Source organism: Paroedura picta, chromosome 15, assembly GCF_049243985.1.
Source record: "Paroedura picta isolate Pp20150507F chromosome 15, Ppicta_v3.0, whole genome shotgun sequence".
NCBI classification, from domain to species: domain Eukaryota; kingdom Metazoa; phylum Chordata; class Lepidosauria; order Squamata; family Gekkonidae; genus Paroedura; species Paroedura picta.
The window spans coordinates 8,683,562-8,703,924 of record NC_135383.1 but is presented as its reverse complement, the minus strand read 5'-3'; the positions used below and the strand labels follow the sequence as shown (position 1 = coordinate 8,703,924).

The 20,363-nt window shown below is 52.2% G+C and overlaps 2 protein-coding genes across 2 annotated transcripts; one reads left to right on the top strand and one right to left on the bottom strand.

Annotated features, from left to right (window-relative positions):
• Window positions 1-1,130: 1,130 nt before the first annotated feature.
• Window positions 1,131-4,051, bottom strand: HES3 (hes family bHLH transcription factor 3). The gene is made up of 4 exons (XM_077311680.1): window positions 3,979-4,051; window positions 3,588-3,683; window positions 3,265-3,346; window positions 1,131-2,778 (listed from the first exon to the last, which is right to left on the bottom strand). The coding sequence occupies exons 1-4, from the start codon at window positions 4,030-4,032 to the stop codon at window positions 2,396-2,398; spliced, it is 615 nt and encodes a 204-aa protein (XP_077167795.1). The 5' UTR covers window positions 4,033-4,051; the 3' UTR covers window positions 1,131-2,395.
• Window positions 4,052-12,618: 8,567 nt separating this feature from the next.
• On the top strand, window positions 12,619-18,878 carry ICMT (isoprenylcysteine carboxyl methyltransferase). The gene is made up of 5 exons (XM_077311792.1): window positions 12,619-12,877; window positions 13,484-13,572; window positions 13,946-14,115; window positions 15,111-15,328; window positions 16,215-18,878. Exons 1-5 carry the CDS (start codon window positions 12,662-12,664, stop codon window positions 16,395-16,397), a joined length of 876 nt encoding a protein of 291 aa, XP_077167907.1. The 5' UTR covers window positions 12,619-12,661; the 3' UTR covers window positions 16,398-18,878.
• Window positions 18,879-20,363: the final 1,485 nt, after the last annotated feature.

Genomic DNA, 20,363 nt, shown 5'->3' with positions numbered 1-20,363 from the left:
GGGGCTAAGAAAGAAAAGAACCATGCACAATAGGAGTGTGCTTTCCCTTCTCGCCTTTATTGGTCTTCATGGAGGCCTCCCCCCCCCCACTCGAACAACCCCCCTCCCATCACTCTTTGCCCCAGATGTGTAAGGCAGGAAACTCTGAATAGGCTGGTTAATCAGCAACCTCTTCTGCCAGTGCCCCTGAGCAGTTGCCAGGGGTTGAAGCCCCAGCTGACACTTTGTAAGGTACTGGCCAGCTCCAAAACCCTGAATGGGAATGTGACCATCAGAAATTCAACACGTGCCATTTTCCACATTTTTCCCCACTCCGTGGCCAGAAAAACTTCACCAGCTTAGATCTCTGCGGGTCAGGGTGTTGGACCAGCCACAGGAGTAAGCCCACTTTGCAACCTTTGTACTGCCAAGGAGTCCTCTGGGCACTTTTGGTGGTGGTGGTGGGTGCCTCTGAAAATGCAACAGCTGCTTCTGGAAACAATGGTTCCTACCAAACAAAAGCTTAGGGCAGTTGTTCCAGCCAGAAGGAGAGGAATTGGGGATGTGATCTGAATAAACGGGGTGGAGTCTTGGATTTAGAACCCCCTGGCCATTCAATTGACAGAAAGCTGTAGTGGCTGTTATGTTCATTATCTTGGGGATTTTGCAGAGTCCCTTTCATTCTGCAGATGGGAGCCAGTGGGAGGGAAGGTTATGACTGAAGGGTGCTGATAATTGTGGCTATTTATGTGTGTGTGTGTGTGTGAGGGGGGGGGAGTTTGCTTCATTGGAGGCAGATTTCTATGCTGCATCTTAATGATTACCTGTCCACTGAGTGGAATCTGCCTGGTATGAGTTGCTAGTCTGAATATGTCGTCTGATGGGGCCATCCTGATTGGGCAATTAATGCTTCTGAGGACAAGAAGGGGGTGTGGCTCAGAGGAAGAGCTGCCTGCAGAAGGTCCCAGGTTCGAGCCCCGGCTTCTCCAGAGATACAACTGCAGAGGTTAAAGTTTACAGCACCTGGCTCAGCAGGGTGCTAGTTCTGGAGGTTCAAGATGGAGGGGGGGATAGGAAAAGCAAGAGAGACTCACACCGAGAGAGGAGTAAAAAACCTTTTAATATATTTTAAGTCAGTGCTTTAAAAAAAAAAAACTGCACACTACTTTTTCTCCCCCCTCCCCCCAAGAACCATTCCCCAAATAGATTCAAATCAGAACAAGAGCAAAGGTTTGTTAATGTTTTCCTTCCTTCCTTCCTTCCTTCCTTCCTTCCTTCCTTCCTTCCTTCCTTCCTTCCTTCCTTCCTTCCTTCCTTCCTTCCTTCCTCGGAGGGGAACTAGACAGCAGTGCCAAGAAAGAGCTTCTTCCTTCCTGCACAAAGGAAGGGCCAGCTTTAAAAAGGCTCTGTCCCAAATTATGCCTTTAGTACCAGTACCGGTCACTGTCTCCAGACACACGAGCTGGGCGGAGCAGTTTTTCTGACCACGCCCCCCATTCATGCCCCTCCCCTCTTTTTCTGGACTACCATTTACAGGGCAAGGCAAAAACGGGAATGTCACTAGGTTGCCAACTCTATTTTGGGAATCGCCTGGAGATGTGGTGGGCGGTGCCTGGAAAGGGCGGGGTTTGGGGAGGGGCGGGACCTTTGCAAGGTGAAATGCTAGAGAGCCAATTCTCCAAAGTGACCATTTTCTCCAGGGGAATCGATTTCTGTGGCCTGGAGCTGAATTGTAAAAGAGAGAATCTTGGCCACCCTTTTTCGTTCTGTGTTAGCTTTCCACAGTCCACTAACGGCCATAGCTTGGCACGAAATACCCGGTCCTTTTAATAGAGGCCTAATGATGGAAACGGGCAACTGTAGCTTCCCCCCTCCCATGCAAGTAAACGAAAGAGGATCCCGTCTACGCCTCTATTAAAGGGACCGCTCTCCTTTTTCACCGCTGGGGGGCAGCGTTTTCCCACCGCAGCTGCTCCGGCTTGGCCTGTCGGGCGCAGCCCCCCCCTCCCCGCCACGCTATTTAAAATGACATTGTAAAGTAAAATAAGGGGACCAGACTGTCGCCCCAATCTAGAGCATTGCTCACCCCCACTTCTGACTTGTAAAGAAACCCCGGCTTTTATTTCCAGACGTGGCCGTCTCTCTCCACGAGTTAGCCTGTCTTTAGAACAGGTCTTTTAAAAAGTTTTAAAATCAACCATGATTGCAAATGATACGAAGCTTGAGGCCGGGAGAGGCCTCTTGAGCGGGCCGGACCCGCACACCTCCCCCCCCCCCCCAATTCCACCTGGGAATCTGGGCTCGCCCTCGTGGCTACAGGTTGGGATTCAGAGGCGAGAGGCGCCTGGAGTTGGGAGAGGCAGGCGCTCCGGAGTCACTTCGGCGTCGGGATGGGCGCTCTGGGCAGGCGGGCGCCTTACCAAGGCCGCCACAGCCGGGCCTGCTGGATCGAGCCCCGCTGGCTCCCGGTGGCGTCGCTCCTCGCTTGGCTCCTCGCCGGCCCCGACGGGACGGACGCCTCGCTCCCTCCTCGGGCTCCTCGCGGCGGCTTGGCCGGCCGGGCCTTCCCCGGGCCGGGCCACTGCGGAGCGAGGCGCGCCTCCGGGAGGGCTGCAGGGGCCGGGCCGCTGTCCGTGGTGCTGAAGGCTCCCGAGAGCGGCAGGACGCGGGCGAAGTCGTGCAGGAGCCAGAAGGAGCCGGCCGCGCCCGCCCCTTCGGAGCCCACCAAGAATTGGCGAACGCCCTGCAGGCAGCTCCGGAAGCCGGCCTGGTAGTCGGCGCTGGTCTTCGGGGGCAGCCCTGGCGGAGGGAAGGGAGAAGCGTGAGCCCCGGGCATAGGGCGGCCCTTGCGATCCCGCCTCACTTAATCCGGAGTGGCCGCTGCCCCCTTCAGTTAGGCGCCGGGCTCGCCTCCCGTGAAAAGCACAGGGTCAGGACCGTGGGAAAGATCGGAATTCTGGAGTCCACTCCGAAATCCGTGGGGCGGGGCGGGTTCGAATCCCCCACACCGCCGTGGAAACTCGCTGGGCGACCCTGGGTCTAACCTCCCTGGCAGGGCTGCTGCAAGGATTAAATGGGAGGCGGGGGAAAGAGTTTGGAAGCCACTTTGGGTTCCCATTGGGGGCATAAGCGGGGTATAAATGAATTCAAATGAATGGAAGAAATCGGACAGAGGGCGGGGCGGAGGCGGGGGCAGCGCCTTGTTTGCGATTCTTTGGCGCCTGCCGCGGGTGGAGTTCCGCGACCGGATCCCCAGATCCCCCTCCTTTCCCCCCGCCCCCGTACCTTGGACCGAGTGCTGCAGGCTCCGCAGGTATTTCACGCTCAGCTCCAGGATATCGGCCTTCTCCAGTTTGCGCTTCCGGATCTAGGAGTTGCCAAGCGAGTCGAGCCGTGACTCGGGGCTGGCCCTTCCAAGCCCCCCTTTTCGCTCCCCCAGGAAGCTTGAAATTGGGGGGAGTGGGGGTCGCAAGGGGCAGGGCTCAGAGGGGGGGCCTTGGGCGAGGAGGGCCAGGGCGGCTTCCCAAAGCAAAGGGCTGCGGGGGGGGGTCTGTCCTCGCCCCCACTCTGCTCCCTCCTTCCGCCCTGTTCTCCCTGCCTTCTCTCACCTGGTGGGAATAGTGTTTTTCCAGAAGCGCTTTGAGCTGCTCCAGAGACACGTTGATGCGCGCCCGCCTCTTCTTCTCCATGAGGGGCTTGGAGACCTGGGGAGGCACAGAAACAGGGGCGTCGGATCCCGAAAATCTTTTCGAGAGGGACTTCCGGGGAACTTCAGCCCCGTCCGCCGCCTTCAGGGCCCCTGGGGAACCCGGAGCGTGTGCAGAGTGTGTTTCCGACCCCACCAAGTCGTCAACGGAGGGGGAAGGCATTCTGCAGGCGCTCAGACGTTCTTTCCTTTCCAGGGTCCCGTTTTGGCCGCAGAGGCCGATGCTAGGCTGAGCCCCGGCCCTGCTTTGAGCCCTTCCCCGGCGCCTTCCACCCTGCCCTTTCGCTGGGCACCTTGCGGAAGGCTCCTGGCGCCCGCTTCTCCGGCGGCCTGCAGTCCGTGCCCATCGCGCGTCCCCCTCAGCCCGCCGGTCGCCCCGTCGGGGGCGTTTTATAGGGGCTGGCTTTCCATCTGAATGGCCCCATTCAGGCCCGGGCACCTCCCCTCGGAAGGGAGGGCGCGGGGGGAGAGAGGCTGGAGCTGGACCCTTCGGGGCGGGCGAGAAGGGAGCGGGGCTTCGGCTACCGGACAAGCCCCGGCCCCCTGAGCGTGTGCAGAGTGCCGTTCCCCTCGCAGCGGAGAAAGGGCAGGGGGAGGAAGGCGAACCACACGGGCAGAGGAGGTCTTTGCAGCTAGGGCGGAGCCCCCGCGCCTCTTGGGAGTTAAGCCGATGACCCTGAGGGGCAGATTGCCCCCCCCTCTCCGGCTGGATGAACGGTCCAGCGGACTGTCCAGATGAAAGGGAGTAGGGCTAGCCGGTTGAGTGTGTAATGGTTAGAGTACTGGATTGCGATCTGGTAGACCTGGGTTCGCATCACAGCTCTGCTATGGAAGCTCATGGGGAGGGGGGCTTGGGCCAGTCATGTTCTCTCAGCCTAGCCTACCCCGCAGGGTTGTTGTAAGGATAAAATGGGGGGGCGAGGAGAACAATGTACGCCGCTTTCGGATTCTCACTGTGGAGAAAAGCAGGGCATAAACGAAGCAAACAGATAAGTAGAACAAGTCCATATGACCCAGTGGGGCTCACTTTGGGAAAAGCGCCTGCGCATCTGATTGTTTAAAAAGCCAATTCATAATAAATAGATGAATACTTTTCTATCCCACCCTGCCCATGAGGCTCATGGCGGGTACCACCAGTTCATAAAATACAGCAAACTTTGAAATCACATTTTGCACTAAAAACAATACATCCCTCAAGTACTAAATATTAAGGAGGGTAGTAAGGGCCTTCAGTCCACGCCCTGACTTGTTCGCAAAGCGGATCCTGCACAATTTAAGCGGAGGTGCAAAACGGAGTCGCGGCCCCGAGGAGCCTCCGCGCCGTCCCCAACGCCGGAGCCCCTAAAAGAGAACGAGGAAAGGCGCGCGTGCGTAAAACGCCTGGGTGGGTTAGGGGCTGCTCGGAGGAACTGGTCAGGGAGGGGCTGGGGACCCCGACTGGTCCCCCGGCGGGAGGATCCATCCATCTTCTCCAAGCACATGTCCCGCTGGGGGAAGGAGCGAGCGGGACAATGCGGCAATTTTCTGCCTCTTGAGGCTCAATCGGAGCTTGCAGCGCTCCGTCGGGAGACAGGTGTCCCCTTCAGGGAACTGGGCCCGCAACGACGACCCCCCCCCCCAGCCACTAATCTCCCCCCACCCCCTTTTTACTACGTCTACTTTGGATTTAGAGTGCTGGGATGGGCTGCTTTACGACCACCTTGCAAGGCAGGCCAGTATGTGTGGGATCCCCCCGTGTCACACGCTGGATAGAAGGACAGGTCTCTCTAGGCCAAGGAGCTCTTGGCCATGGCGGCGGGGTGTGTATGTGTGTGTGTGTGTGTGCACTACCTTCTCGCTTTGGCCAGGCCGGCCGGCAGCAAATCCGCTACCTGCCTGTGCTGGAGCTCGGCCCCCGAGATAAAGAAGGATAAGATCTAATACCCACGCTTGCAATTGGAAAGACCCCTCTGTGGACCCCCTGTCGAAACCCCCCGGTTGATCCGCGGATTAAAAACAAGGCGGCCAAACCCCAACCAAAATCAAAGGGTTAAGCCTGAGTGGGGTGGGGGGGCCAATCAGAGCTAGGTGTGTGTATGGGGGGGGGCTTGGTCTTCTTGCGGTGTGTGTGGGGGCACAAGACTGCCAAGGCTGGACTAGATGCCCTCGGGGCTCCCCCTCCAGCGCTTTTTGTCTCTCCGGGGACTGTGGGGGCTCCCTACCCCCGAAGTGCACGTGGGAAATGAGCCTGGAAGGGGGGGGCGGGGAGGCGTGGCCCGGATTCTCCTCGCCCCAGGCTTGCCCGGAGAAGGCCGAACCGCCCGCCGGGCGCCCATTCACCGCGGCCGCCTCCATAATAGGCGATTCGCTTTGGTGCCGCAGACAAAACCCCCAGATGTTGCGAGGCGCAGCCCGGTGGTGGGAGCCCGCCTGGGGCTGGGGGGGGGGATACGCGGAATGCCAATGAACATCCACACACAAACACCCCTGCAGAGGGGGGAGGACGGAAGCTTGAAGGGAGGGGGGACGCCAGGCTAGAGTCCCCCAAATCTGTCCTCTGCTAATCATTCCTGGGACAGTTTAACCGGGGAGGGGGCGAAGGGACAACGCCGGCATCCGATTTACACAGGGTTATGTGTGTGTGTGGGGGGGGACGGGTAGTGGAGGGGGGCGATCGCAGAAGAGCTGTCATCTTTATGGATGGATTTTTAAAAACGTCTAAAGCAGCTCTGCTCCTGATCTATGCACGTTCTAAATGAATCGTGCACAAAACAAGGAACGGGAGGGGGTCGTTCCTCTCTCTCCCTTCCAACACCCTGATCAGGGTCAAAGTAGAGTCTGAACACGCGGGAGTCCCTAGAGGCCATCTAGTCCAACCCCCCTGCTCCATTCAGCATCCAGGGTAAGTAGCTGTCCAGATGTGTGGAGGTGTGGGGGGGCTTTCCCTGCTTTAGAACCAATTGAGAATTGGGGTGCCCTGGTCCCCCCCCCCCTGGCTGGCACTCCTGGCAGAAGACGTCACCCCCTTCCCTCCAGCCCGGAATCTGTCTCTGCCCAGGCAAGGAGGGGGTTAGATTAGGCTTGTCTGTATTCCTTCCCCCATACCTCTACGAGTGTGTGTGGGGGTGCTTCTCTCCTCTCCCCCCTCCCGGCCTGTCTGCCCCTTTCATGGGGGGATATTGATGCGCTCTGGACAAGGATGGCATCTTGCAGCGTGGCAAATCGCGTCCCGCCCTCCGGCCTTTCAGTGCTGTGGGCTGGGACCCCCCTATAGCCCTGCCGGGGCGTGGAAGAGGTCTGAGTCCTTCTCTCCACTCAGGGCTCTTTTTCCAGAGGGTAGGTGTGCATTGGGGGGGGGGGGAGCGGTTGCTGTTTTGCACAAAGGCCTCTGAGCCAGAAAGGTTTTTTTTGGGGGGGGGGGGACTGAAGGAGGTGGATTGTGCCAGACATGGTTATTTTAACCCGCCAACCCCAAATCGTGACTCAAGCCCTGATGGGATTTTGGCCTGAAATAATCTTGCCTTAAATTACATCTTTCAATCCCATCTGGGGAATGGCAGGATGCAAGGCCAAGAGAAATGTTTTCCATTTTGGTCAGTTTTCTTTCCGTTGAGCTGGTAACTTTATGAGCTGTTTTGGTCCAGGGTAAGGAGGGAGGTGGGAGAGGAGAAAATGAAAGCCAGAAGTTTTGGCTTTAACCCCAGGGGCTCTCTCCTGGGAGTAACCCCCCCCTCAAAAAAAAAAAAAACCATGAGATTTACTTCCAAGTAGATCTGCTTGGGACTGCTCTCTTCAGCATTCAAAACACTCCAGTTTCAATTTGTAAATGGAGGAGGGGATCTCTACCTGTGCCCTTGAAATTAGAGGCTTACGCTGGCCTATTCGGAGCTGGCAAAGAAAGCGGCAAAAAGAACTGATTGTAGGCAAGCAAGCTTGGTTAAAAACAAAACAAAGGTCTAATTAGAAATGCGAGGAGAGACGGCTCTTCAGAAAACAAGTCTCTCTTTCTTTATACCCTGCATTTTCCCCTAAAGGGAACCAAAATGGCTTACAACAGTCTCTCCCCCCCAAGAACAACAACCCTGTGAGGTAGGCTGGGTAGAGACAGAGTGACTAGCACAGGGTCACCCAGCGAGCTTCTGTGGCAGAGCTGAGATTCAAACCAGGGCTTTGCAGATCCCAGTCTGACCACAGCCCCACACTAACCCTCCTGCCCCCTAGTTCCACAAGCACCGCTTCCCTCACTCCTCCGGCTCGGCTGCCTTCCACCTCCGCCATGCCGACCCCCCCTCCTCTTTTAAACATCCCCCTCACCCACGCCCCAGATGTGTGATGAAATCAGTGCCCCTTGGTGGTTCATGTGGGTGACCCATCTTTGCCACGTGTTCATATGCAAAAGGGCCTCTTTCATTTGCTGAGCTGGGAGGGCAGAACGTGGCCTGTGCAGGGTATGCGTGGTCGGGAGAAGTATGTGTATTGCCTCTAAAACTTCACCTGCTGTGCCGTCCTTTTCAGGAGAAGGGGCCTGGTGGAAAGGATGAGGCATCCCCGGCCCCCGGCCATTGTTAAGGGGCACTCCAGGACTCCCCAGGAGCAATTTGTTAGCTAACGGTAGGTTTCCTTGCTATAAAGTCCCCGGCAGGCCTCTCTCTCTCTCTCTCTCTGGCTTTTCAAAAGAGAAGCTTCTATTAGCAATCCAATAAACCTTGTCATGCTGATGTCTCTCCGAGCAGGACCAAAGCACAGTGGGCAAAGTGTGGGGAGTCATTAAATGGGGGTCTTGCAAAGCTGGTCTTGCATTAACCAGCCTGGGCCCCCTTTCTTCTCCGGCTTGGGACAGTCAATGGTCTCCTGATGAGAAGGGGTGGGGAGAGACTTTTTGCATTGGAAAGGGTGGGAGAGCCAGTGTGGTGTGGTGTGGTGTGGTGTGGTGTACTGGAGCATTAAACTAGGAACAAGGAGACTTGGGTTCAAATGCCGCCACTCAGCCTTGAAGCTCGCTGGGCATATGCAAAGGGACACCTTGTAACAGTTCTAGTGGGAGACAGGATTAAGACGATCTCAAACAACACCGCGAAATATTGCTTTTGAGTCTCTAGGGGAAAGGAAAGTTCTATCAGAACAAATGAGCTCATTTTACTAGTTGGCTGTACTAATGCACGTCGTCAGGCGTTTCCTTTTTCCTGGGTGATCGATTGTATATATTTTGCTGGTTGCTGGCTGTATTAGTAAACTGTACTATACACTAACATCACAAAAAACGAAGAGGACATTTTTTCTCCAGCCCAGTTGGCAACCTAGACTCGTCACAGATTCACAACTGCCCATCCCCAAATATGCAGATTAGACCGGGTGACCTGTATTTGCATCAGCCCTAGATCTTCTGGCAACTTGGGCGGCGTTGGCTGTGTTTGTGGAAAGCTTACAAGAACAAATCCCTAGAATTCTTTTAAATTGAAAAAGGTACAATTAAATCCCTACAGCCCTTCCCAAGGAATATGCCTCATTGACTACACGTGCCTAACGTTTTGATTTCGGTTGGTTTACATTAATCCTAAAGTGCTTTACAAAATTTATTTCATTCCATCAACCCTGTAAGGTAGGCCAGATGTGTGTGTGTGTGTGTGGGGGGATACAAGCTGGTGTACCTTGCCGAAAAACCCCAAGTCTGTGGCTGAGATGTAATTTTGGGGGATTCCTGGATCTGTCTCCAACCACTACGCTAAAACCAGTCTTTCCCCTAATCCTAGGACTGACAGTTTAATTTCGGTACAAAAAGAAGGCATTTTCATTTTAGGGGCCCTTAGGACCAGGCAGGGGATGCCTCCGCTCTCCTCCCAAGAACTTCCCTCTGCCCCTCGCTCTCCTGCTCTTCCCCTAATCCCTGCCACCGTGAATCTTGTTCCAATTTGCTCCTCTCTTATTTTAATTACATGGATATTTTGTACACAGCAGGTTGTTTTTAATGAGCGGCTCGCTGAAAGGGCTTCCCAGGCCTCAGTGTGTCCCCAAACCTCTTGCCGGATTGGCTTCTTGGGCACGCTACATCTAGCGGGTTTTGAACCACTTGTGTGGTGCAGAGGGCCCTCTAAACACTGGAAAATTGACCGAAAAATGGTGCTAATTTGCAATGTTCTGCTTCGGCTGGGGGAGAAGGTGATCCCTGGAGTTAAGCTCCCTCAAGCTATTCAGCCCTGGTCACGCTCTACCAAGAGGCAGCACCATATCAATCGGGGGGATGCTGGGTGTTGTCTCCCCCGCCCCGGCCCCAGTCCTGCACACCCACTGCAAATCTTGTGCAGAGAAGGGCCTGTTTCAGATTTGTTCTTTTTATTCAAGGAAATGCAGAGCAAAACCTGCTTTCGGGGGTGGGGGGAAATAGATATAAGATCGATCTTTTGGCTAATGCCTTAGCCATTTTCTTTACTGCCAAGAAACAGCCCCAGTAAAGCCTTACTTTTATCAGTGGATTTCCGTTCACTATCCATGGCTCTGAATAAGATTTGTGTCTATAGGAGTGCTCAGATTTAGCCCACCGTTCTTCCTAAGCAGAGTCCTGTTTCCCAAAACAAAGAAAATTCTAACCCGAGTCTATCGACTTCTGTTTTTAAGACTTTCCTTCTCTTCACCGCTGTCAGGCAACAGGCACAAGGCCCATGAGGAAGTTGCAGCAGAACTACCATTCTGCCCGGCCTGCTGCTCCCACTAAGCCTCTGGGCAAGCTGGCTTCTACTCTCTCAATAATAGGCTTAATTAACGCTGTCTTTAATAGAAGGGTGGCCTCATCTTCCCACCCTGGTCCCCTTAGAACTATGGCATAGATGCCAATGGTCAGTGTGAATCTGATAGCTGTGATTGGGTGGGTGAACATGAAATGAGTGCGCCAGCAGCGCATACTGCTCTGTTGAGACATTTGTGCCAGATAAATCCATACATTTCTACATTTTTTTTCCGTGCCGAAACCTCTATGACAACCGGTCCTGGTATTCTTTTCCTTTCAGGAAATTTCCCTTCAATTTTGTTGGAATCATTTTTGGGGGTAATGAAGACTCCATTCAAATAACAAAATCTGAGTTTTCTGCAGTGATGGTCTGGAAATGGAATGGGAGTGGGGGTGATTTTGAATCCCCGAAACTTTTCTCTTTTACCCCGACCAAAAGTACTGCATTTTTTTTCCAGGATGACATTTGCCATTCAAACCTCCCCATCCAAGAATATTTAATTCCTCAAATTAGGGCTGCTGGTCAGCATGCTAAGTAAGACCATGAATCATTTGCCTTCAAACTGGTGAACTAATCAGCGAGGTTTTACAGACCCCAGTATCCATTTAAGTGTCCTTTTGAAATTCTGCAGGGAGCGCTAGATAACTTTACATGTTCACAAAGGAAACCTCCACACACATCATAAGGAAGAATTCACCATCTTTAAGATTGCCTTCTCTTTTCCTGGGACTGTCTCAAACTGAAACAATCTCGAGAAATAGGCGACTGGCCTTTTCTTGGGATGCCACATTTCTTCAATTTTTTTTTCAAATCCAATTTTTCTAAAAGTGACAAATGACCTCTCTCTTGCTGTGTCTTTTTTTTGTGCTGAGGAAGCACAGTTAAAAATGAAAGCATCTGTGATTGTCTGAAAGAGAGAGGAGCTGAGGAGAAAGAAAACCCTCTCAGAAGAACAGCAATCTGTGAAAAGCAGTCACGCTTCCTAATGAAAGCATCTGAGAGCCTCGGCCAGCTTGCCTCTCCTTTTATTCATCCTGCCCGGGAAAGTTAAGTGAATTTCAGACTCTGTTGTTTCTTGGGAGAACAAAGAGCACGCTTTCTCCTGAAATGTCTCCTAGAGAAAAGGAAGCTTTTTTCAGCTCTCCGTAGGAACTGCTGGATATGAAACAAGCTAGTCTCCCTTCGTGAACAGAATAGAGAGAGATCGTCTCTTAGCTGGCCTGGGCAAAGTGTCAGTAGAAGTGGCTTCACAGAGACCTGTTTGTGTTATGTGTTTTCAGCCAGCTGGATTTAATTTTACCATATTTATTTTTTAAATTTACCTTGGCACAGTATCCAAAGTGATTTGTACACACAGTGTCCCACTTTCACACTGTGTTTGGAGGGTGTCATCTCCAAAAAGATGCCCTGCACAAACTCCCTCCCCCCTTTGCTTGCTAGGATGTTTGTAAGTATCTGAAAGGTTGTCACTTGGAAGAGGGCAGTGAATGGTTCCTGTTGGCTGTGGATAGGGCCCACAGTCATGGGTTTAAACTATGTGTAGAACCGTACCAGCTAAATAGCAGGAAAGAAATTTCCATGGAGTAATTCAGCAGTGGAATTGGCTGCCTAAGGAGATTCTTCTGCTGGAGGAAAACAGCCCGTGTTAGGCCAAACAACGTTGGTACGAAAGATATCTACGCATTTATCTGCACAGTGGGCATGTAAATGAACGCACAGCATCAGGCAAATGGTTAACAGATTTCAAAACCAACAACTTACATTTGTTTGCATTCACATTTTTGATTCAATAAAGGTGCCTCCAGAGGAGAGCAATGAGCAAGGATGTATTACAGGGGTAGTCAAACTGCGGCCCTCCAGATGTCCATGGACTACAATTCCCATGAGCGAACGCTGGCAGGGTCTCGTGGGAATTGTAGTCCATGGACATCTGCAGATGCCGCAGTTTGACTACCCCTGAATCCATTGCAGGCAGCAGTTAGCGGAGTCTTAGTTGGGGGACAGTCCAGGATACACCGCCCTGCATTCTCACGTGCCATTTTCTTTGGCGTGGTCAACACTCATTATGCACACGCGGTGTGCATATTGTCTCAAGGGCCAGAAAAAAAACAAGCCGGCCATTTGCTAGTTAAAACCAACGAAGCAAACGGCCGGAGCGGCCTCCAAACCGGAAGTTGGGACAGGGCCCAACCGTCTCTATGGTGCCAGGAACGCACACCCCGGCGTGTGCGGAACTCTCGCGAGAGCAGGGCCGGGCGGCCTGTCAGGGGCCGTCATGGCCGGCGGTGGCGGCTCCGAGGCGCGCACCAGCCTGACGGCGTTCGTCTTGGGCGGCTCCGTGGCCGCCGTCCCGCTGCTGCTCTCGGCCCCTCCGCCGGCGCTGCTGTCCGGGCCCGGCATCCAAGGCCGGGTCGCGCTGGCGCTTCATGTGGCCGGCATCAACGCCGCCCTCTTGCTGGGCTGGGGGCGAGCGCCGGGCGGGATGTACCAGGTGAGGGGCGTGGCCGGCGGAGGAGGGGGCGTGGCCGGCGGAGGAGGGGGCGTGGCCGCTGGCCTCGGAATTTCGGATTGCAAACTTTGGAGGGGCAAAGGACTCTTCGCCGCGCTGCGCGTTAAGCGTGCAAAAGGGGCTGAGAAGAGAGCTCTTCTGTGCCATTGTATTATTTTGCAAGAAGTATGGTAGCAAGCAGTTCACATAAGGTGATTGGTTCTAACGTGCTGTCTCATCATCAACATCATATTATTATAGGGGGGTAATTTTTAATTGAACGGCTTTTAAATCATATTGCTTTATTTTACGTGCTTGCTGGGAGGGGCGGTATAGAAATCAACAACAACAGCAACAATAATAAAGTCGGAATCCAAGCGCTCAGCTTGTCATGCCGCTACTTTCCAACAGAAAAGAGAGCGAGGAGCCTCATCCCTCATCAGTTTTGGCTTAGGACCTTGCTTGTTGTTTCGCCCCATTCTGAAGAATGTGGGGAAAGACCTGCTTGTCAGTCTAAACACGTCTGGCAACTTTAAAGCCACTTTTCTTCCCTGACGCTCCCGGGAAGCTGTGGCATGCTCCTCCTGACTGCGTGCCCTTGCCTTTCAGATTGCTATCCGTGCCTGCTTCCTGGGCTTCGCCTTTGGGTGTGGCTTGTTGCTCAGCTTCGGACAATCATCGTGGAGGCATTTTGGCTGGTAAGAGAGTAGTACCTTCTGTTGTGCATTGCAAACAAAAACCCAATTGCACACAAAGAGTTTTTTTTTTATGTTGGCTCTGCAGTTCCTGCATTCTCTACTTCCCTGGAACTTCTGTGTGGTCCCTGCTGCCCGAGGGGTCTGACTCAGTACAAGGCAGTTTCACGTGAGACCCCCATTCCCCCTTCCTGCAGCAGACCTCTTTCGTGTCATTCCTCAGGGTCTCTTATCACACCAAGAGCAGCATTTTGAGGAGACCAGTGGAAGAAAGGAGGCAGGAGATTTCAATTCACTTGCTGGAAAACAGCCTGGTTCCATTTACCCATCAGGCTTTGCTTCCAGTGTAACCCTCCTCGTTTTGGTCTTTTCTCAGGTACATGTGCTCTCTGTCCGTCTTTCATTATTCGGAGTACTTGGTGACGGCCATCAACAACCCTAGAAGTTTGTCCTTGGACTCTTTCTTGCTCAACCACAGTTTTGAATATAACGTGGCTGCGCTCTCCTCATGGGTGGAGTTCACCGTGGAGAAGTTCATTTTTCCAGGTCAGTAGCCATTGCAGAGAAACGGAGGCCTCCTTTTTTTGTGCTTGGGCAAGGAACCAAGAAACTCACAGCGGTAGGAGTATTCTGGCTCCTTAAGGACCGGCAGGTTGGTGATGGTGGAACTCATTATGGACTAGAACCCACTTCAGCGAAGATCATCCAAGGTGATTTCCCCTTGCCTTGCTGGGCTGGTGCGGGATGATATTATTAATGAATGACATAAAATTAAATGTTATGTTAATGTAATGAAAAGATATAAGAAGTGGTACAAGGCTGTGTTTCCAGTGCTTTTGTATACACTACCTTGGGAGTCCTGTCCAACAGTCCTGCAAGGAAGGCCACTAGGATGATCCCCACATTGCAAACAGGCTAATCTCTCATCTCATCCCTTTATGCCTCCTAGGGCAGGGGTAGTCAACCTGTGGTCCTCCAGATGTCCATGGACTACAGTTCCCATGAGCCCCTGCCAGCAGATGCTGGCAGGGGCTCATGGGAATTGTAGTCCACGGACATCTGGAGGACCACAGGTTGACTACCCCTGTCCTAGGGAGTTTGTTGCTGAGGAAGATACTGGGGATTTCCTGGCTTACACTCTTAGCGATTGTTGAAATCTCTCTCTGTCTCCAGCAGTCACTGAGCACCATGTCTGCTTTGCCACACAAGCCATAGAAATTGATTCTTGAAAATGTCAGCAATAGTTGTTTTTATAGTTTAAAAAAATGCTTTTCAGATTGCAATCTCTGTGGGGAAATCCGCAACAATTTCTGCAGCTTTAGCGGGCTTCAGGAAAGCAAAAACTGCTTGCCGTGCAAAATGATTACTTGTCTTTGCTTAATGCTGTTCAGATCATTCCTTTTGAAATAATTGGTTCGCATTTTGAAGGGACAGAGATGACGCCGTCAGGTAGAGTGGCAGAGCCTTTCCTCCCGAGTCGGTCCTCTGCATCTAACCCCCAAACGCTACCACTTTGTGAACTGCAAATATTTATTTGGCAGAGATGAAACAAGTCACGTGGCTGAGCTCAGCAGGGCTGCTGATGGTGATTTTCGGGGACTGCCTGAGGAAATCGGCCATGCTTACCGCTGGCTCCAATTTCAACCACATTGTTCAGAACGAAAAATCAGAGACTCACACTCTGGTGACCAGAGGAGTTTACGGGTGGTTCCGTCACCCTTCCTACGTCGGATGGTTTTACTGGAGTATCGGGACACAGGTAATATCCAGCAGTGTTTTCCAATCCTTGTAGCTGTCTAAGGATGGGAGCCATACGTGGGATTTAATACCTGTGAACTGTTCGTTATTAGAAGGAAGATACTTTCTTTCATATTTTGTTTTTCATTTCTTATTTTCAAGGAGCACAGCCTTGTGGTTAGAGATGTGAAAGATTGGGGGGAGGGGGGATGAAAACAAATAGGAATATCCGAGCTTTTCAACCAAAGGTTATACTCTCTCAAAATGTGGGCTGTGAAGACAGTCTTCAGGATTGGCTAGCTACTGCGCCTATGCTGTAACCAGATGCGATATATTTTCAAGGATATATGTCGTTTAAATCCGATTAAGTTTGCCTGCACTTAACACAGGGAGCTGCATGTGCGAACGGTCCAGCACGAAACTCCTTTCACGCAGAAAGCTGGTCTACCAGGAAGAAGAGTTTCAGCCCATCCTTCTGTGATAGGGGCTAGCATTTTATGTGCAAGGACTAATTGATGGTCAGCATCCCAAGGTGCAATGGAAAGCCAACATGGCAGGGAGACCCTTGTCAAGTTGCTGGATTCAATTCATAATCATTCTAGATTAAATTTGCCAGCCCCAGTGGAAGAGTCTGTCTGAGATTGCTTCCTGGGTGTTAAGCTTGTCCTTTAGACCAGGGGTAGTCAACCTGTGGCCTTCCAGATTTCCATGGACTACAATTCCCATGAGCCCCTGCCAGCGTTTGCTGGCAGGGGCTCATGCGAGTTGCAGTCCATGAACATCTGGAGGACCACAGGTTGACTACCCCTGCTTTAGACTTCCAGCTAGCCGTGAAGCCGTTTCTTTCCTCCTTTAAAAATGTTTAATCCTTCAAACCCCTTTTATGATTCTCATTTCTCTTGCCCCAGATCTTGCTCTGCAATCCCATTTGCATGGTGGGCTACACCCTGGCCTCCTGGCGCTTCTTCCGAGAACGGGTAGAAGAAGAGGAGATGACGCTCATCCATTTCTTTGGCGAAGAGTACCTGGTGTATAAGAGGCGGGTGCCGACCGGTCTGCCCTTCATCAAGGGGGTGAAAGCGGAGCTATGAGGGCACGGTCCGAGGCCTGAGCAGCACAAGGGAACGCTTAGCCCTGAGCCAACCGGCCTCTTCCTAGAGAATGGCACCGTGTGCCCCCGCTGGTTCCAGCAGTGGTCAGTTCTAACACTTAGCCTGGAGATTTGTTAAGGGCTACGCAGAAGCTCGGGCTCTCAGTCCACCTTAGTTCAAACTAGTGGAATTTCTGGAACCTCGGAAGCCGCGCTGAACTCTCAAGCCCACCTTAGTTCAAACTACCGGAATTCTTTCTGGAACCTCGGAAGCCGCGCTGAACTCTTAAGCCCAAGTCACAAGGCGGAGCTTTATGTTTTGTTTTTGAAAGCAAGAAGGCCGTCGCTGTGCCCCGGGGCAGCCCCAGTGGACCAAAATGCATCCTGGCAGGTTGCTTTCAAGAACGAGCTTGCACTTTCAGTAACCACCGTTGCTCTGGAAGGGGGTCTGCATGGGACCTCACCTCTCTCCGTTAATAACTCCTTTAAAACCTCCTTTTTGGAGGATCCATTTTTGTCTCCCTTCTCAAAGGGCTTTATCTCCTGGGCCCGATCATGTAAGCCCTTTGGTCTCAACTCTCCGGGCGGGGCAGAGACACGCAGCAATTTGGGCCTCTTAAGCGCATGACCTTTGTCCGGAATAATGTTTCCCTAAGAGATCGTTGTCATCGCAGACAAGAGACTTTCCCCTTTCCAGTACGAATTAGGTTTTCCTAAACGCCACACAGCCGGGCTTGCGTTCCACCTCACCAATGAATGAAAAACACGTCTCTGCATTGAAATTTCACGTTGTCCTGCTCTGTTTTCATTTCTGTCTTTTTGCCTGGTTCATCCCTGTCCGACCTGTGAGGGGGGAACCACATCTCTGGTTGCAAGCGTCCTCCTCCTCCCTGTCTTTCTTAGATTTTTTTTTCTTGCAGAGGTTTAAAATACAGCTTTGTAAAGGACAGTTTTGTCCTCTGCAATATTCTGTAGCTGGTAAGAATTGGGCAAATAGATCTTTGCCCCACCAAGGGAATACAGTGCTTATGAGTTTTTGGAAAGGGAACAATGCATCTGCTTGAGCCAGAGGGACGTGGTGTTTTTATTTTCCTCTTAAGGTTCCATTTTGTCCATGCATACCAAAGACTAGCCTACTGCATATGTGGTTCTTGTAATCTTTGTATTATGGGAATGTGGATTCAGGCTGAGGCTGCCTGAAGCTGTTTGGCCCATGATGTATCCAGTCCTGGCCCAGCTGCAGTTGGTTTCAACTTTGCCTATCCTTGAGCTTCCCGGATGCTCCTGCCTCTTAGTTATGAAGGCTTGAGGATGCAGAAGGCATATTAAAGCGGAGGGGAAAAACCTAAAGGGCAAGTTGGGCTTTGTGGATGCCAGAGATGAGCCGTTCCCCCCCACCCTCCGCTGTTTTCTCCATGCTGTCGCGTTCTGTGTTTCTTTCCCCCCTGCCCTTCGTTTCCAACTGAAATGCTTCCAGAGGAGAAAATGAGACCATTTGTCAATGGAAACGCTTGCACTTTAGGAAGAAAAAAGCACCAAGAAAAGAATTCTGCAGCCTGTATGTTCCGCACGGATACCCCTCTGGTGCAGCGTTTACCGCTTTGGAAGATTTAGTTATGGGGCAGCCCACACCAGACGCCAATGCCTTGCCCCACTTCCCCGACCCTGGGAAATCTTCGGCACATCTGTCTTTTGAGCATTCCCCAGGCCCAGGCCATGAACATTTCAGGCATATTTTTCAGACAGAAGAGCAAAAACCCTTCCTTGTTTCTGTGACTGCTTGGAAACGGTGAATTTTGCACCCAAACAGTCCCAGAAATAAGGGAAAGTTCTTGCTAGGTGGTGTGGCATTTTTGCCTCTGCATAGGCTCAGGGGCTATACTTCTGCTCTGGTTGGAGGATTCCTTTTTTTTACAAAATTTGAACTTCTTGGCATTGGTCAGCAAGTTAACATGGCTGGCAGCCCAGCCCTTTGGGTGCCCGAGGCGGGCTGCTGTTTTGGTATTTGCAGAAGAATCAAGGACACACAACAGGGGTGAGATGGGGAAGCCTTGTGTATTAATTCGTCTGTCTGCCTTGTCTGTGTGTCAAATGGGGAGGGGGTGTGTGCGGGTCTGTTTTTAACACAAAGAATTGCACCTCCCCCCCCCCCCCGTTCCTGTACCGTGTAGCTTGCTGGGTACTCTGCTCTGACGAAACGTTTTGGGGCAAAGCCCAAGAACCTGGTTCTATCCTGTACACTACTTGACACAGCGGACTTAAGTTTGAGCTGCTTCAGTCTGCATCTCATGCTAAGCAATTCTTGGCTCTTTGGCGGGGGTCAGTTTTTTGGGTTTTACTCGTTTCCATTCGGTCTCTTGTGCGTGCGATCTGGATGCTGCCAAACTACTTTGGAAAAGGAGCTTAATTTGGGGGGGGGGTGTCCTTTTCTCTTTCTGATATCTCTGGCCAAGGTACCTCAATAAACCATGGGTTAACTGCAGTTTGGTGTAAAGGTGGACTCTTTGAGAAAGCCATCGTCTCTTGCAGCCGCAAGGGGGTGAACCACAAACCTCTCCGTGCGAAAGCAGCAGAGGGAGCCTTGGGTGTCTTGACGTCCTTAGGCCTGATGGTGCAGAAACAGCCACGACCTTAATTCTTTAATCTTCAAGCGAGGCTAATTTTAATCTTAATGCAAAGTTAATTTTGGCAGCATCAGAGGGGAGCTGCGGACAGTCAGTTAGCTTGCCCTCAGTTCTTCTAGGAAGGTGGGCAAATGACACACCCGGCTTGACACATTTCAAGGGCTGATCAGAGCAGTACGAGTTGGATAGAGTAGGGGTAGTCAACCTGTGGTCCTCCAGATGTCCATGGACTACAATTCCCATGAGCCCCTGCCAGCACTTGCTGGCAGGGGCTCATGGGAATTGTAGTCCATGGACATCTGGAGGACCACAGGTTGACTACCCCTGGGATAGAGGGCCATGGTGCAGAATGCAGCTTTTCTTGGTGCTTCACTTGTCTTGGCTGAGCACAGAATCGGTTTGCTTGAAAATAAAAGAGAAAGGTTGGCCCTTTTCCCGCTCTCTTTCCCCCTCCCTTAATCAGTGAGACAGTTTCTATTTCCTGGGGGACATGCAGGGAGTCTTCTTGCATAGGGCTGGGTCTGTTTGCTTTGTTTGGAGGCGAATATTTTCTCTCAAAGCTCTTTGGAGAAGCCACCTGAGACCAACGCTGGGTCCGTTTCCTCCACCTACTCGCCCCCTTTTTACGAGTAATTAAAAATATTTTAAGTATTTTGACTTGGCGAACTCACTGCTGCTAGATGGGTGGATGGCCACTGGCTTAGATCCAAAGGGATGTGTGCGGGAGGACTAATTGTTTCTGGCAATGAGAAGGGGATAGATGATTGGGACTTCCGGGAAGCCTCTGCTTGTCAGATATCGGGGGGCAGCCTAACCCTACCTGTGGCTCTTCCCTGTGGCATCTGGCTGGCCCTTGTAGAAAAGCAAGAAGAGCCTGCTCTGGGTTGTCCCCTGGGCTGATGCAGCAGGGCTCTGCTGGCAGTCCTAGGAGTTTGGGTGTTTCTCTCGCAGGCACTAAAAATAGAAACCTGCTACAAAGTGTGCTTCTTTCAGCACACAGAGGTGTCAAGAATCCATGTGTTCCTGCTATTCTGAGAAACTGCCTAGAGCAAAATGTGCCAAAAGGGGGTGGTGGTGCTGCTTTATGTCTCCTTGGCGGCTGCAGTCTGAGACACAATTAAAAGGAGGTGATTTCTCCTACTCGGGCCAGGAGGATTCTGGGCTCCAGCGTGGTGTCGTGGTTAAGAGCTGTTGCATTCTAATCTGGAGAGCTAGGCTTGATTTCCTGCTCCTACCCATGCAGCCAGCTGGGTGACCTTGGGCTAGTCACAGTCCTGATAGTGCTGGTATCAGAGCTCAGTTCTCTCAGGGCTCTCAGCCCCACATACCTCACAGGTTGTCTG